Source organism: Genypterus blacodes, unplaced genomic scaffold (assembly GCF_046128005.1).
Source record: "Genypterus blacodes isolate CSIRO-AG114 ecotype Tasmania unplaced genomic scaffold, CSIRO-AGI_Gbla_v1 ptg000342l_1, whole genome shotgun sequence".
Classification (NCBI taxonomy): Eukaryota; Metazoa; Chordata; class Actinopteri; order Ophidiiformes; family Ophidiidae; genus Genypterus; species Genypterus blacodes.
In genome coordinates, this window is record NW_027467127.1 from 7,501 (window position 1) to 23,724 (window position 16,224).

General features: G+C 46.8%; 1 protein-coding gene across 1 annotated transcript in view; it reads left to right on the forward strand.

The window, feature by feature from the left end:
- LOC142988722 (disco-interacting protein 2 homolog C) overlaps positions 1-15,877 on the forward strand; it is a 23,371-nt gene extending 7,494 nt beyond the window's left edge. Inside the window, exons 13-27 of the mRNA XM_076137954.1 lie at positions 3,017-3,097; positions 3,507-3,630; positions 4,162-4,283; positions 5,084-5,195; positions 5,322-5,431; positions 6,611-6,741; positions 6,831-6,999; positions 7,143-7,313; positions 8,889-8,918; positions 10,492-10,553; positions 11,732-11,789; positions 11,979-12,053; positions 12,189-12,363; positions 12,524-12,647; positions 12,781-15,877. Coding sequence (XP_075994069.1) covers positions 3,017-3,097; positions 3,507-3,630; positions 4,162-4,283; positions 5,084-5,195; positions 5,322-5,431; positions 6,611-6,741; positions 6,831-6,999; positions 7,143-7,313; positions 8,889-8,918; positions 10,492-10,553; positions 11,732-11,789; positions 11,979-12,053; positions 12,189-12,363; positions 12,524-12,647; positions 12,781-13,033 — 1,797 coding nt within the window. The 3' untranslated portion in view covers positions 13,034-15,877. The remainder of the gene's footprint in view (positions 1-3,016; positions 3,098-3,506; positions 3,631-4,161; positions 4,284-5,083; positions 5,196-5,321; positions 5,432-6,610; positions 6,742-6,830; positions 7,000-7,142; positions 7,314-8,888; positions 8,919-10,491; positions 10,554-11,731; positions 11,790-11,978; positions 12,054-12,188; positions 12,364-12,523; positions 12,648-12,780) is intronic.
- Positions 15,878-16,224: the final 347 nt, after the last annotated feature.

A 16,224-nucleotide genomic window follows, 5' to 3' on the forward strand; every position in this document is an offset into this window, starting at 1 on the left:
ATCATCACACACTTCACAGATAGTTACAGCAGCACTTCAGCCTCTGTTGTTCTCATCCATCACTGTTCTCTAACTCCGCTTTCATTGTTTGGGTTCATGTTCACACGTCGCTCTCGTCTCTTCATCACTGAATCCTTACAGTCATCTTCAATCCATCAGAACCATCTTATGACTCCGTCTCACAGAACTCGGGCGTGTTGATAGAAGGCGTTCAGACTTCCTGTTTGGGAGAATAACACAGAGTTTCTGCTCAGGCAACGTTTTCTTTCCATTTGTAGTTTTTTCCGAGCTTTGTTTGTTTGTCTGTTTTGGTTGTGTAAGCGAGTACGATGTGTGTGTACAGTATGTACACGTGTGCGTCGCTCACAGGAAGGAGCTGTTCAATCACAATCTGTTCCGGTTCCTCTTATTCTGAAGAATTCATGGATTCACTCGATTCATCCTCCATTTCATTCATGTGTCCCTGCTCCTCCTCACACCCCCACCTCCTGTCCACGTGCGTCTGACAACCAAGCCCTGTGTGTGTCTGTGTGTGTCCATGTCCGTGTGTGTGTCCATGTCTGTGTGTGTGTGTGTGTGTGTGTGTGTGTGTGTGTGTGTGTGTGTGTGTTCTTCTTCTTTTTCTTTTCTGAGTGTTCTCTTGTTTATTAGGATGGACTCTGGAGTCAAATGTGATTTACTTTGAATATCCTCTCAGATTCCTCTTTAATAAGCTTTATTTATCCTGGGAGACACACACACACAGACACACACTGCTACACACTCACAGCATCACAGACTCTCACTCAGAGGCACAATAGCAAGGCCGTCTTTCATGCTCGTAGCCGGTCTGGCTCACAGATGCTGCTGGGCGACGTTAACCCTTTCTAATGGGAGTGAAAGCTGGCGGCCGGCTCTCATTTCAGTCAAAACATGGAGACTTCTGATACAAAAGATACAAACTGAGCTGCAAACTTTCAGTGTATCAACATGAGAATTTAACACCATCACACACACACACACACACACACACACACACACACACACACGTTTAAAGCTCCACTCTACCAGGACAGATTCCTATCTGAAACCTGGAATTTCTCACACACACACACACACACACACACACACAAACACACACACACACTCATACACTAACACAGCGACACAGAAGCTCTTTGTGTCGGTGTTTAACATGCCGCTCCTCTCTGGCACAGATAACGTGTTCTTTATCTCCGTTCAGGCTTTGTTACCCTCTTTCTTGAGGCGAACCTGAAGTCACATCAACACTTACACGCCACAAAACATACTAACCAGTTTACACGCAGAGCCCAGAGCCAATAAGCTCTGAGAGAGACACACCAGCCTGATCAGTGAGCTTCTACTGGTTTCCACTAAGCTCTAATAGTTGTCAGGCATTGCAAAGTTCCATATGTTGTATTTATCCCGTCTAAAGAAAAGGAGCATGTTCTCAATATGAATCAATTGTTCAATCAATCCAGTTTGAAGTCTTATTTTAAAAGTGTTTCATTTGATGTTTTGTCCAGAACGAGCCGGCAATCAACATGATCAACAAACTGCACCGACCTTTAAACGCCTCCTCGTGATAATAATGAGAAATAAAGTGAAACCCTTTTGATTCCAGTCGCCTCCAAAAAAGCTCAAGCGTCTCTGTTGAAGATGAAATGAATTCTTCAGGCAAAGTAATTGATCGCAAATGGTTGACGTGTTGTGAACGCTGTGTGGTGAAAGCCGGATCGTGCCGCGTTTGCCATCTGGGCCTTCTTCATCCTCCGTGTTTCAGAACTTCATGGTTAATTTGATCTAATGAGACTCTCTTGTGTATTTTCTGTTAATGTGCAGTCGACATCCACTTTCACAGATGTCTGAGAAGGATTTATTGTATTTTTCATCATCGTGTCGTCCGTAAATCAGGGTTGAGGTTCTGGGGGGGAGGGGCCTACGGCGATTTGGGTCAAGGCCTCCAGCAAATGGCCGACGTAAATGTATGAGGCAGGAAACCGTGAGAGACCGCAAAGGAAGCCCTCTTGTTTTTGGAGTTATGAAAGTTGTATGAAGCCGCCGCTCGGCCCGGTCGATTGGCTGAGTGACGATTTGTGCCGCGCGAAAGCAGCAGCGCGTAGAACGATGAGGGTACACGGGCACGCGAATCAAAGTGGCGAGACGGGAGCCAGACGGGCGAGTGAAGCCTTCAGCGGGAGGAAACTGGAGCTTTGACTGAACAATTAAACACAACGTTTGGTCTTTGAGCAACGGAAACATTCTCAGATAAATATACAACACGTGCTCCCCTCCACCTTTAAGTAATAACAGCAGAAAAAGAGGCGTTTTCAGTAAATAAAGGCTCCCGTATGCGAGCCTGTATCACAGTGACTCCATTAGGAAACACAAGAGTCACACTGTGAGTCTGGCAACGCAAATCAAACACCAGCCCGAGTCCACCCAGACACACACTGCTGCAGTCACACCAGGCCTGTTTGCTTTATGGGCCCTGTGCTTGAAAACTACAAGCACTGAATCTGTCTCTCTCTCTCTCTCTCTCTCTCTCTCTCTCTCTCTCTCTCTCTCTCTCTCTGTCTTTCTCTCTCTCACACACACACACACACACACAGCCAAAAGCAATTTCTCTGGTGGAACAAAACGAAACAGGCATGAATTACAGTCAAGGTTATTCACCGCTCGGCAGCAAATCTTGAAAAATTCATGAGAGCAGAAACAAACTGAGTCCGTCTCTCCCCTGATTTATTCTGCTGCGGGTGTGAGTCCTTCTGTCTTTCTGTCTTCCTGTCTTTCTGTCTTTCTGTCGCTCTCGTGAAGCTGAACTAAGGCAAAGATGCTGCTGGGATTGACTGAGACGGCAGAGAGACAGAGAGAAGATGTGATTAAAGCTGATGGGAACAGATTTCTGCTGTTAAGAGCGATGCTGGTGTGTGTGTGTGTGTGTGTGTGTGTGTGTGTGTGTGTGTGTGTGTGATCTCAGTCTCATTGGTCGTCTGGTGTCTCTTTGCTCCTGTAGTTCCTCTTCTTGTCGGAGGTGTTGCAGTGGAGAGCTCAGACCACACCAGACCACATCCTGTACACACTACTCAACTCCAGGGTAAGACCACACAACAACACACACACGGAATGAGGACACCGACCTGTTGTTCTACATTTTGCATTGCTTTTCAAAATAAATCACCATTTCAATGCTAAACTAATTCTCTCTCTATGTTCCTTTGGGTTGCATGTGAGGGCATGAATGAGGTGGACAGGTGTGTTTGTGGAAAATCAGCTTTATTACCGTGACGTCGTCTTATTTAGTTTGTCAGTGTTATATTGTGTGTCTGTAATGTGAGTTTGCATAATGGAAATCTGATCCAGCAGTTTGTTTACAGCTGTTAATCACCGAGACGCCGCAATGGAGGATCTGACACCACGTCTGTGATGGGATGTGTCACTCATCTCTCTCTCTCTCTCTCTCTCTCTCTCTCTCTCTCTCTCTGTGTGTGTGTGTCCTCGTGCAGGGGACGATAGCCAGCTCTCTGACTTGTGTCCAGCTTCACAAGAGGGCAGAGAAGATCGCCACCATGCTGGCTGAGCGGGGCCACCTACAGGACGGAGACCACGTGGCGCTGGTTTACCCTCCAGGTAAACGTTTAGCTTCCACCTGAGCCGTCTGCAGACCAAAACAAAACTGAGCTTACAAACCCAGCGAAGGTTCAGGTCTCATTTCAAAATAAAAGCGGATTCGCGGCAGTAAAAATGTGTGATTCCCTTTCTACATGGAAGTAATTTGATACATTTGGACGTCGTTTCACTTCCAAACGCCTCCGCTCAGGCGACACAATCACAAATCTTCATTAGAGGCACAGAGCAGCCGATGCTTTTCATGCTGTGTAGATATGAATGTAAAGAGGCTAAAGCTTCTCCTCTCTCCTGCATCATTCCTCCTCTGCCTCCTTGTATCCCTCCTTGTTACCTTCCTACATCTCTTGCTCTTCTTCCCTTTCCCCCTCTGTCGCCTCCTTTCCTTCTCCCCTCCCTCTCCTTCTTCCTCCGTCTTCGTTTTTTCTTGTCCCTTCTCTCTTTGGCTCCTCAATCTCATCTCATCCTCCTGCTTGCACCCTTCACCTGATCCTCCCCTCCCTTCTCCTCCTCTTCCTCTTCCTCCTCTTCCAGGTATTGACCTCATTGCGGCGTTTTACGGCTGCCTCTACGCCGGCTGCGTGCCGATCACGGTGCGACCGCCTCACCCGCAGAACATCGCCACCACGCTGCCCACCGTCAAGATGATCGTGGAGGTAAGAGCTCCAAATCTGAGACGTTATTGATTGATTTGAAAGAAACCTTTTTATTTTACCTTCCTGGCTTATGAACTTTAAAATGAATGATGTATTTAGCGTGTATGTCTATGTTGTTAGACTGGGTGGGGGGTTAATCTCCACACAGAAGGAAGACAAAGTGAGGGGCAAAGGAGTCGACAGTGTACAGAGCCGGGCAAACAGCCAGCAGTCTGGGAGAAATGGATTCCTGAGCGTCTGTGACTCCCGAACAGCGAGGAGCCGCGTCGGTGTCAGAGGTCACGGCGACGCGGCCCAAGTCATCAATCTCACAGGCGTCTGAGTCTCAGTCCGGCCTGCTCTGTCAAACTGATGGATCCCTCCTCTGAACTCAAACCTAAACAGCGCTCTGCAGAACAAAGGAATCATTCCTCTGACATAGATGTGAAGCGTTTAGATCGGGAATGTTTCTCTTCTTTACGTTGATTGAACCCAGAAACAGATTTCAGCTCTTTGCTCTGGGACACATGGACGTCATTTCTGTGGTCTCAACCTCACGTTTGCGTTCTGGTTCCAACATTCCACTGATCAAATGAGTCGCTGCTGAGAGTAGAAGTTGTGTTTCTGCTGTATGGAAGCAGATCTGCTTTCACTTCTTATACAACAGGAGAAACATCAGTCGACCTGATGGTGGCGCTGTAACATCTACAGTGACACTTCTGATCCTGCGACAAGGGACTGGCAGAACCTGTTGCCGTTTGTGTGTGTGTGTGTGTGTACTTGTAGTTGTGCGTTGTTAAAGCGGTTTGTGTGTCTCACAGGTGAGCCGCTCGGTGTGTGTGATGACCACGCAGATCATCTTAAAGCTGCTGCGCTCCAAGGAGGCATCAGCTGCTGTGGACGTCAGAACATGGCCCCCTGTTCTAGACACAGGTACACACACACACACACACACACACACACACACACACACACACACACACACAACTGGTTATTATACCGTGTGTGTGTGAATATACATAAAGACAGAAGTTATATAAGCTGATGTTTCCCTTCTAGACGATTTGCCAAAGAAGAAACCTCCTCTGCTGTATAAACCGTCCAACCCCGACACACTCGCCTACCTGGACTTCAGTGTCTCCACCACCGGCATGCTCGCTGGAGTTAAGGTACACACACACACACTTTGGCCCATAATCCAGACTAATAACTCCTAAAATTACACCGCCTGGCGTGATTGTGTGAGTGCTGTAATTTAAGGTGGAACAGATCTGATGCTCTTGATGATGTGAGGCGTTTGTAAAGAAACGTCATCATCATCGTCATCTTCATCACCACGTGGGAAGTGAATGAAGATGCTCTGTGCAGTGGAGGTTGATACTGTTGGTTGATCCAAAGCCTGTATTGATCTGAGCTGCGGCTCGTGTGTTCCAGTCCCCAGAGGTCGCCTTCTTAATCAACCCAACCTCCTGTCGCTTGCATCTTAAAAGCAGAGACGTCCGCCTGCAAAGTTATCGGCCGCAACTTTTCAGCTCTTAGGCTTGAGTCAAGTTCTAACCCCGCCTTTGTTCCCCATGTTGCTCCGCCCACCATCTGTAACCCCCGGAAGCATTAGAAACTGTTCCTTAACGTGAAATATTGGCGTCAGGAAACCCAAGCCGGTGAAAGGAGCTCCTTGTTTTTGCGATTGTGCTCCAACGCGACTGATTCCCTCATTAAGATCAGCGATTGAACATAATGGACGAGCTATTTAACGGCATGTGGCAAAACGCAGCCGACGCTGTTTCCTCCTGCGCTGCGATTAGAGAGACAATGAGTGTGTGTGTGTGTGTGTGTGTGTGTGTGTGTGTGTTCATTAGTGAGGCCTTTTTGTCTTTTTTTTCTCCATTGAGATTAATGATGCACAGGCACAGAATGAAGTAGCAATGATGTCAACACTGTCGGAGGAAACACTTTTGGCCTGCAGAGACACAATGAGCAGAGATAAAGCCTCGGTGAAGTGATTTCAGAGCTCTGTTTAATAAATACAGGGTGAATAAGTGACGTTCTTCTTCTTGTGACCATAAAATTTCTAAAGTCAAATCAGAGTAACTGCATGTTAGAGACATAAACATGCATCCACTGTATTATCAATTCATCCTCTGATCTTATTTCTGATTCAAACACACACCTAGACTCCAATAGCTTTTGTGTTCCCCATGTGGAAACGTAGGGAAGTTTAAATCAGGAAAATAATCAAATCAAAACAAATTCTGGTGAAAATTAAGGAATTCACGTCTTTAACTTTGAGTTCAGAGAAAGGGTGAATATGAAAATGTTTTTTTGTGTGTGTGTGTGTGTGTGTTTAGATGTCTCACACAGCCACCAGTGCCTTCTGCCGCTCCATCAAGCTGCAGTGTGAGCTCTACCCGTCCAGAGAGGTCGCCATCTGCCTGGACCCGTACTGCGGCCTCGGCTTCGTCCTCTGGTGCCTTTGCAGGTCAGAATACTCTTACAATGTTTGATTTGACGACGCCAATGAGGTCAAAGAGGTGACTCTAATGTGTGTGTGTGTGTGTGTGTGTGCAGTGTGTACTCAGGTCACCAGTCTATCCTCATCCCTCCCTCTGAGCTGGAGGTGAATCCGTCTCTCTGGCTGTCTGCGGTCAGTCAGTACAAGGTCAGAGACACTTTCTGCTCCTACAGCGTTATGGAGCTCTGCACCAAAGGCCTGGGCCTGCAGACAGACCTGCTGAAGGTAGGGGGCGCTCTACCCTGACACAGACTCATAGTATACTCTCATCCGGTCAGTCGACCTGATAGTGGCGCTTCAACCACGACAGTGAGTGTCATCAAGCCAAACGACTCCTCTGACTCTTTGTCCTCCTCGTCCCTCTTCAGTCTCGAGGGCTGGATTTGTCCCGGGTCAGGACCTGCGTGCTGGTGGCAGAGGAACGTCCGCGGATCGCCCTGACCCAGTCCTTCTCCAAACTCTTCAAAGACCTGGGCCTGCACCCCCGCGCTGTCAGCACCTCCTTTGGCTGCAGGGTCAACCTGGCCATCTGCCTGCAGGTCAGTCCCTCCTTCGCCTGCCCCGCCCCCTCTCCTCTGCTTCCCGCTCTGTCTCACAGAGGCTGAAGACGTCTCTTGGTTTGGTTTGACACATGTATACTGTGAATACGGCTGCTTTCACTCTCTACCTCCACCGCTGTTTCTTGTTTTCTATCTTATTTGATGAGTTTCTTGAATCTGAGCCATTGGCCGGTCGTTGTCACAGAACTACAAACCTGCGTTAAGTTCTGCACCCGGTCCCTTACTGTGACAGACGGATCACCAAGCTGTATTGATGCAACTTCAACTCTGTTTTCTTGTTGGAAGGACGATGGACGGACAGTAGTTGTGTTTTCAGTTGAAGTGCCTGCTGCCTAGCTGAGGTGGAAGGTAACTCAGTATCTGACAAGTGCTGCACTTAAATCATTAGGTGTTTAATTTGTCTCCGACTCGTTGTCCTGATTGCCCTGTGGTAGCCTAGCAACTGTGTCTCCATGTAAACAATGGCAGCTGAGTGGAAACTGCTAGACTGCGACATGAAAGCAAAGTCTGTCTGGATGTGGATGTTGACATTCAGTTTACTAAAGAATAAAATCTGCTACAATGTCAGACTGATTATGGATTCAAAGTTTTAGTATGCATGTAAACAGACTTGGCGAGTGGAGGAACGACATCACTGCAGTTTGTTGCATCGATGTAACTGTTGAATGACTCCTGGGAAGTTGAAACCCGTTAAAGTCCACATGATGGATTAAACCCAAACAGGTTTCTTCCATTCAGCTCCATCCCTCCGTCTCCAGCTGATCATGGCTGAAACATCTCAGCTATGATTTGCAGCCTTCAGTCAAACAAATGGATCATTCTGTATAGAAATGTGTGGTTTTGGTGTGTTTGAGGCCTTGGCTGCTTGGAGCCATTTGAGTCATTGATGTTTGTCTTAAATGAACAGAAACGTTTCAATTTGTGTAACAGGAAAACGCTCAAATTAATAACAGATCTATGAATTATGACAATATTCAGACGTTCTCACTGAGGAGGACTGAGACTGCTGAAGCGTCTGCAGGGTTTCTGATGGCACGACTCAGAACTTCAATAATAATGTAAACCACTAATATTACACCTGTCATGTCTATTCATGCTGCGTTCAGGTGCTCATCGGAAGACACAAGACGATGGTACAATCAAATGTACCATTGTCTCAGGCATCACAACAGCAACAACAACAACAACAACAACATCAACAGTTTAGTTTGTAAATGCAACTTTGAAATTTCAAAGTGATAAGTTCTGTATTTCCCATACCACTTGAACGCAGCATTAGTTGCGTGTTACAGTGTAATCTAACCAATCCGTACAAAAGGCTAAACTAATATTTGGCTGAAGGATCCGTTTATCCGACTGCTTGTTTTGTTTTGTTTTGTTTTGTTTTTCCATTTTGACATTTTCTTCTCCCTCACTTCCTCCTTGTTTTATGCATAACCCCGCCCACATCTCATACCTGGTTTTGTCTCCGCCCTTCCTCCATTCCTCCTCTCCCCCTTGCTTTCCTCCTCCACCTCCACCTCCTCCTCCTCCTCCTCCTCTCTGCTGCTGTAGCCTCACAGGCTGGGGAAACTTGCTGACCAGGTAGGGAACCACCATCACCCCCTCCCCCCCTTCTCCCCCGCCCCCGCACCATCTACCACCTCCTGTCATCTCACATCAGATGGGTGTAGTTGCAGGGGCCTTTCATATGACATCATGACCCAGGTGTTTCTGCTCCAGTCCCCTTTTTTTCCCCTTCAAATTCCTCAGAAAGACGCCAAACTAGAAGGCACTCAGAAAACACATACCTCTGCCAAGGCCGAGTTGTCCTCTAGCTATGACTCCGCCCCTGAATGATCAAACTGAACTGGTTACTCTGGAGACCGTGACACCTGGGTCATGATGGCATGTTTACGAGGAAGAGAAGGTCGTTCTTCCAGACTTTACACTGCCCCCTTTTGAGCGCGGGAACACACCATTGGACACACACACTCATAGGTGACACACTCTGAATTTAGACCCAGCTTTCATTTGAGCTCAGAGAAGTGATTCCTTCTCTGTGTAAAGGTGACGGATGTGTCGTCTGCTGTTTGTGTACAGTATGATGCTCCCTGCCTTACTCTGCTCTGGTTGTGGGCTTCTGACTCCCAGCATGCCGCTCTGTGTCTGGTGGCGGGTCTCTGTGTGTTTAATGGCAGCGGCTCAGAGGCTGAACGACGAAGAGGATGGACGGATGGTTGAGGAAGAGTGAGGAAGGGCGGGGGTCTTCATCTCTCTTTACTTTTCCATCAGATCACTAAGACTGGAACCCAATAGTGCTGCAAAACAGAATGAACAAGAGGACACACATACCTCCGCCAAGGCCTGATTCTACCATGTCAGGTTCCAAAGTTATTGACAAAATGTAACTATTGTTGTTACAGCGCCACCTTCAGGTCAGGTTTGGTTACAGTAGACTCACATTACACTGCACTTTTTGAAAAATAAGCCACGCCCACTCAACTTTGGCAGCCAATTATAGCAAATATTATTATAAAAGAAAGAAATATCAAAAGACAAAGAAGAGTTTAGATTTGAGGTACAATTTTGTTGAAACTTAAAAATTCTTTCAGAAAATCAAAGTCGGTGCAAAGGGGCGTGGCCTATATAGATGGATGTTATCAACCAAAATGTCGAACACACAAGACATGGAGCAGATTTGTGGATTTTCTCTCACTAATAATCAATATTCTTTGATCCAAGTGTGATATCAGCTGATCTTAGTGAGCGTTCTCTTGTCCTAGCACATGATCTTTGGTGGTTCTCTCTTCTTCTCTTGCTTTCTCTTCCTCCTGCTCTTTCTCCTTCTCTGGGTTTACTTTTGGACCTTGATTTGGGGATGTCCTGATTTTTCAGGCCGTGTTCTGTTGTGGTCAATCCCCTTCTCTTTTTTTTTTAAACCGCCCGCTACTGTCGCTCCCCACCACTTCCTGAATGTCGGGTTTGCTTCTTTGCTTTCCGTCTCAAACCCAAAAGCTTTGGTTCTGCTGTGAAGGGAAAGCTTTGTCACTGTGAGCACTAACGCACGCGCAGCAGCATCCACTGCACACGAGTACCGCTAGGAATGCTGCTAGTTCCTCTAAGGTTTGATAGTCAAGGGATATTAAGTGATATTAAATCTTTGTTGTCTCTTCAGGGCACCTCAGGACCGGATCCTACGACTGTGTTTGTGGATATGAGAGCGCTACGCCACGACAGGTTCGTTTAACATCACACACCTCAGACCAACGTTAAAGGGAAACTACATTGTTTCCAAACTGATAACGATCCATGAAACGTTCAGAGATTTGGAACGTGCCAATGTCGCCGTAACGCTTCTGAGTGAGCAGCAGTCAAACACTGGCTGCACTGGGAAACTCCCTGTCTGCCTGTGGTTACGCTTATGAAGGTACAGCCGCGGTTGCTCAGCTCCTTATTCAAATGGAAATGACGGGTAAAGAGACGCATCCAGAGCGAGTCCTGTCGCTCCGGGCTCAGGGTAAACAGTTGAACTTTAAGGAGACGCTCTGCCAGCTGAAGGTTTCTTCAGGCGGGACAGTTTGACACCTCAACCGTCACACACACTGCTTCTTCACTTCCTCTAACACACTTCACACCTGGAAGGATGCACTGCAGAAACCCATCAAACTCACTCCGAGTCAAGTTTCATGCAGTGTGACAGGATCAATAACAACTCAGGGTTTCCAGAGTGTTTCCAGTTCCGGCTCTCACAGCAGCTGGGCATACAGTTTCCAGGAAGAAGAGCTAAAACAACTTCAGGGTAACAATGGAGACCTTTTTTTGTTTAAAGGAGCCACATTTCACAAAGAAAACATTCACTCTGCCATCGTCATCGTCTCACAGCGTGTGTGTGAAGCCCTGCGGCCGTTTGTCCCCGCTGTGTGTAAATATAGCTGTCAGCACGCTCTTGGTGCATGATTACATGTAATCACTGTTGATTTAAGCGGAGAGTGAGAGAGAGAGAGAGCGGCTCGAATCACAAACTGCAGACGCACAAGAGACAGAATCCGCTTCAGCATCCCTGAACCCTTTGGCCTTTCCATCAGTCTGCTCTGGGGATCAATAAAGTTCATCTTCACGCGGTGGAGAGAGACGTCACTAATCAGCTCGTCTCTCCGTCTTGTCCAAATCTTTTATTTTGGTTTTCTTCTCAGCAGCAGCGCCTTTGTCCCCCGATGATGTGCTCTTGAGCAAGACTCTCAACAGCTCAAGCATAATGAACTCTAAATAAGAGTTGCAGAAGCAGCATCTAAGAAGCAGAATAACAAAGTTTTCTCACATGTCCATAGATTTAACTCCTGTTTTTATTCATTAGTCAGTGTTGTTGTTGTTGTTGTTGTTGTTGTTGTGTATCACTTCCTGCTTTGTGCCCACAGGGTCAGACTGGTGGAGAGGGGGTCACCACACAGCCTCCCCCTGATGGAGTCTGGGAAGGTACCAAGCACTTCTCTCATTCTAAACATCTGTAATCCAATGGCTTTGACCTGTAAACACATTTTGGTCACATGCAGATTTTATTTGGGTGCAGACATCACGACTTTGCCTGATGGTGGCGCTGTATTCACCACTTTTACCTTAAGAGGAGGAACTGAAGTTGAAGTTTGTGATTTATCTGTTCACCAGATCTTACCGGGGGTCCGAATCATCATCGCCAACCCGGAGACCAAGGGACCAATGGGAGAGTCGCATCTGGGCGAGGTTTGTCTAAGCTTTAGCCAGCCATCATTGGAATCATGGAAAACAAAATGCAGTCAAACTCACTCACCACAGAATTCCCAGTTGGAAAATCGACCAATATCCACTCCGCTTACCCGACTTCTCTACCCGCCGTAGATTTGGGTGCACAGCGGCCACAACGCCAGCGGGTATTTCACCGTGTACGGAGACGAGGCGCTGCAGTCCGACCACTTCAACTCCAGGCTGAGCTTCGGCGACACGCAGACCATCTGGGCTCGGACCGGATACCTGGGCTTCCTGCGCAGGACTGAACTCACAGATGCCAATGGCGGTAAGGACGGGGCGCCGATCTGCCGCCAGTTTCCAGCAGGTGTTAAAAAACGATTGATTTCATTGGTATATGTGTGTCTGTGTGTGTCTGTGTGTGTCCATGTGTGTTCGTGTGTGTCTGTGTGTCTGTGTGTGTCCGTGTGTGTCTGTGTGTGTTGCAGAGAGACACGACGCCCTTTACGTGGTGGGAGCTCTGGAGGAGGCCATGGAGCTCCGGGGGATGCGTTACCACCCCATCGACATCGAGACCTCTGTCATCAGAACGCACAAGAGTATCACAGAATGGTGAGAATCATGAGGTCACCTCAACGACCCCATGACCTCGGTGTTTGGTTTGATGACACATAAGCAGGAGCCAAAACATTTCCATCTGTTAAAGCGCTCGGCAAACCGCTTTCTTCTTCCTTTCCGCCTCCAGTGCCGTGTTCACGTGGACCAACCTGCTGGTGGTGGTGGTGGAGCTGGACGGCTCGGAGCAGGAGGCTCTGGATCTGGTCCCTCTGGTCACCAACGTGGTTCTGGAGGAGCACTATCTGATTGTGGGCGTGGTGGTGGTGGTGGACATCGGCGTCATCCCCATCAATTCTCGTGGGGAGAAGCAGCGGATGCACCTAAGGGACGGCTTCCTGGCCGACCAGCTGGACCCCATTTACGTGGCCTACAACATGTAACATAGCCCCCCCCTGGAGGCCGCCGTATGACGGGTTATAAGGTTATTCTGGTGGAGCGGAAAGGGACGGATGCAATGACAGTCTGCTCCCGAAGCTGAAATGGACTGCTGGCATATCCAAGGCAGAGGGGAGCGTTAAGAAGAACAAAAGCACCCAGAAGTTTAGTAGACCTATGCAGGACTTTCCTGCCCTGAATTTAGTCTCTCAGGCATCGTGTGCGCCCAGGCTGCGTACTCCCCGCCAACGAGCTCTCCAGGTTAGGGGTTAGGGTTGATGCCCCAGAGGGACTCAAGATGCTGTTTCTAAGAATCACAACAACCTCAACAGTTCAGAAACTCTTCCTCCTTGGTCTTTGTGTCATGCTAGCAACACCGCTCAAGCACTAAGACTAAAACTAGCTAGGGAGAATAGAACAAGAGATCAGATGAAACCCATAAATGAACTGACTAATCAACTGACATGTCTTCGTTAGCATCAGATTTGATGGATCGGTTACGCAGGTGAGCCATATACAGATTTCATACCGCCAAAGTTTACTGTCGGACTGAAACAGGTCTGAATTCTCGTGAGGTTTGTTTCATATCTCCTGGATTCCCAAACAGAAGTCTCCAGTTTTCTTCTTCTATCAGTTTTCCTCACAACCCAAGCAACATCAGGCGAGCTTGTGAACTGATGTGAAGAAGAAGTTACGGTAGGAAAGAGATCCATGAAACAAACAGACGTTTCAGGGTTGAAGTTCATAGGATCAGCGGTCAGTGGTGAACATGTTTGTATCTTGGTAGCTTCTAGAGGCTTCTAGTTTGGATGCAGTTTCTCCAAAAATCACCGCTGCACTCCAATGACACCAAAACCAAGGAGTGAAGGTGAAAGCCGGGGCCAGGGATTGTTCATGTTGTCAGCGCTCTGTGTCTTGGAGTGGCGTCGGGGCTGATTTCAGGAAACGGTTGAGGTTCGGGATCTGAACCGATGAAAATGCAAGAGGCGGGATTTGTACTGAAGCTTGGGAGGAAGTGCAGCTCAAACTCAGGGCAACAAAGTCCCACTTTGTGCTGACTGTTTACCCAACAAAGAAGGCAATCGTGTGGAGCGGAGAGGAGGACAATCGTGACCTAACACAGCTTCTGGCTTCTTGGCTCTTGAGTTGCACGTGGCTCGTTATGTATTTGAACGTTAAGTATTGCTGAAGTCGCTTGTTTGTTTGTTTTTAAACACGTCCTCTCCAGAGGTTAGGCTATTTTTTGAAGAAGATATTTACACAAAGAAACAAAGAAGCTGTGGCAGAAATGATATTTTATGTTTACCGTTTTTACGATATCAACCATTACAAAGTTCAACGTATGTTTTGATACAAGGGAGGGGGGGGGGGGGGGGGGGGGGCAGCAGTCCTACAGTTATGTGATGAGGTACTATGTTTGCTTTGTGTTGCCGTTGTTACTTTTCTTTTTGTAATTTCCACACCGACGGTCCCGTCCTCGAGGGAAATCAGTTTGCTCCTTCTCTTCCATACGATCACGCTTTGTCTAAAGCCAAAACAATGCTCCAGTTCCTATCATGTAAGTATGTACAAAAAGAAACTGATTTAATTTATTTTATTCCTGGTTTAGAAGTATATGAGGAGACGTTCAAGAATGTTTTGCTCTTGAATATTTGCCAATATAATAGCAGAGGGGGACAAAAAGCATTGTATTATCTTGAGTGAAATATCTTATAGAAAATAAAAGTATAGATTATATGAAAGCTGAGCAGCCCCTCTTATGTGCATGGAGGCCTGGAGTTGCAGGCTGAACTGAAGTAATCGCATCATTTCAATGTTAAATTCCATAGGTGAAGCTTTGAAGGGTTTCATTCCAAACACTCGCACGCCCACCGCGGCAGAGGAGAGTCAGTAATATGATCGACATCATTCTGAGCCATTTTGTAAATCATACCCTCATATTACTTCATTTGCGTCCACATAATTCCTGTTCTATGGAGTTCGCTCTGCCGTCATGATGGTGTGTAATACATTGAACATGTGCAGAGGCCAGTACACACCGACTGGAGATGATACATGAAGAGTGATTCAGTCATTTCTGGAGACACTGGGAAGTACTTGTGGGGATGAATTACTAAAAAGTTAAACTACTTCTACTCATACTGAATGAGAACACTGGGCACACTTTTTAATTGAAGAAACATGGAATGATCTTAAATCCTTTGCTGGCATCTGCTGGTTAGCTGGATGAAGTACAACACAACTGAGTCGACACATTAATGAGACGTTAGGCTTTATCAGAGAACCAATCAGGTTCTCTACTGTGGCTGTTCTAAGTTCTCAACAACTGCAACATTTCTCACTAGTTGGTTGAACTTCATTTCTGCAGGTCGTCTTTCTCCAAACGTTACTGGAATGAAACTCCTCAAATTTCCGCCCCGCCGCATTAACAACAATCTGTTTGGAATGTTGTGCTGGAAAAGGCGAATCCTCCACAACACGGCGAGCGTCTACTAAACAAAACCACGGGCGGGCATCAGTCAGATGGTATTGTAAATATAAAAGTGGAGACCTTCATATTTTTACATGGAGAGATCAATCAGGGCTCATACCGTGATGTCACGACAAAGACTGTGAGGGGGCACGAGAACCAGAGACCCTTTAATTCATTCAAGAACTGTGGTGAGATCAGAGAAACACGACCTTCAGTCTGTGAAAACCCGGTTGGAGGTTGAGAATGGACGATAATGTTTTTTTGTTTAAAGTAAAAGCACTTTCTTCACGGTTTCTCTCTTCCTTTATCAGCAAACGTACGTACGTGGTCCCCCTTTTTTATTTTTAAGGTTTTAAAAATGTCTTATTTGAGTTGGTATAAGTCTTTCAAATAAATAAATATTTCAATGACTTTGACTACAAATTGAGATATTTGGCTCATTTCTCTCTTATTATTGTTTTTTGAATGTAAAAGTGTAAACGTGTAACTGGATGATGTGACCTGCACTCCACTGTAAGACCTCATCATCCACTACAGAACAAAGGTCAGAGATCAACTACAGAACATGCTGAGTGAGGGATGGACCAAGATCTCACTGACACTGAGTGATCTGGATGTTTCACTGTCACCAGCAGAGCCCAAGACCAGAGCTGGATTCTTAAGATATTCACAGGAAATCACAATGGATCCAAACACAGCACACACACATCTGTTATTATCTGA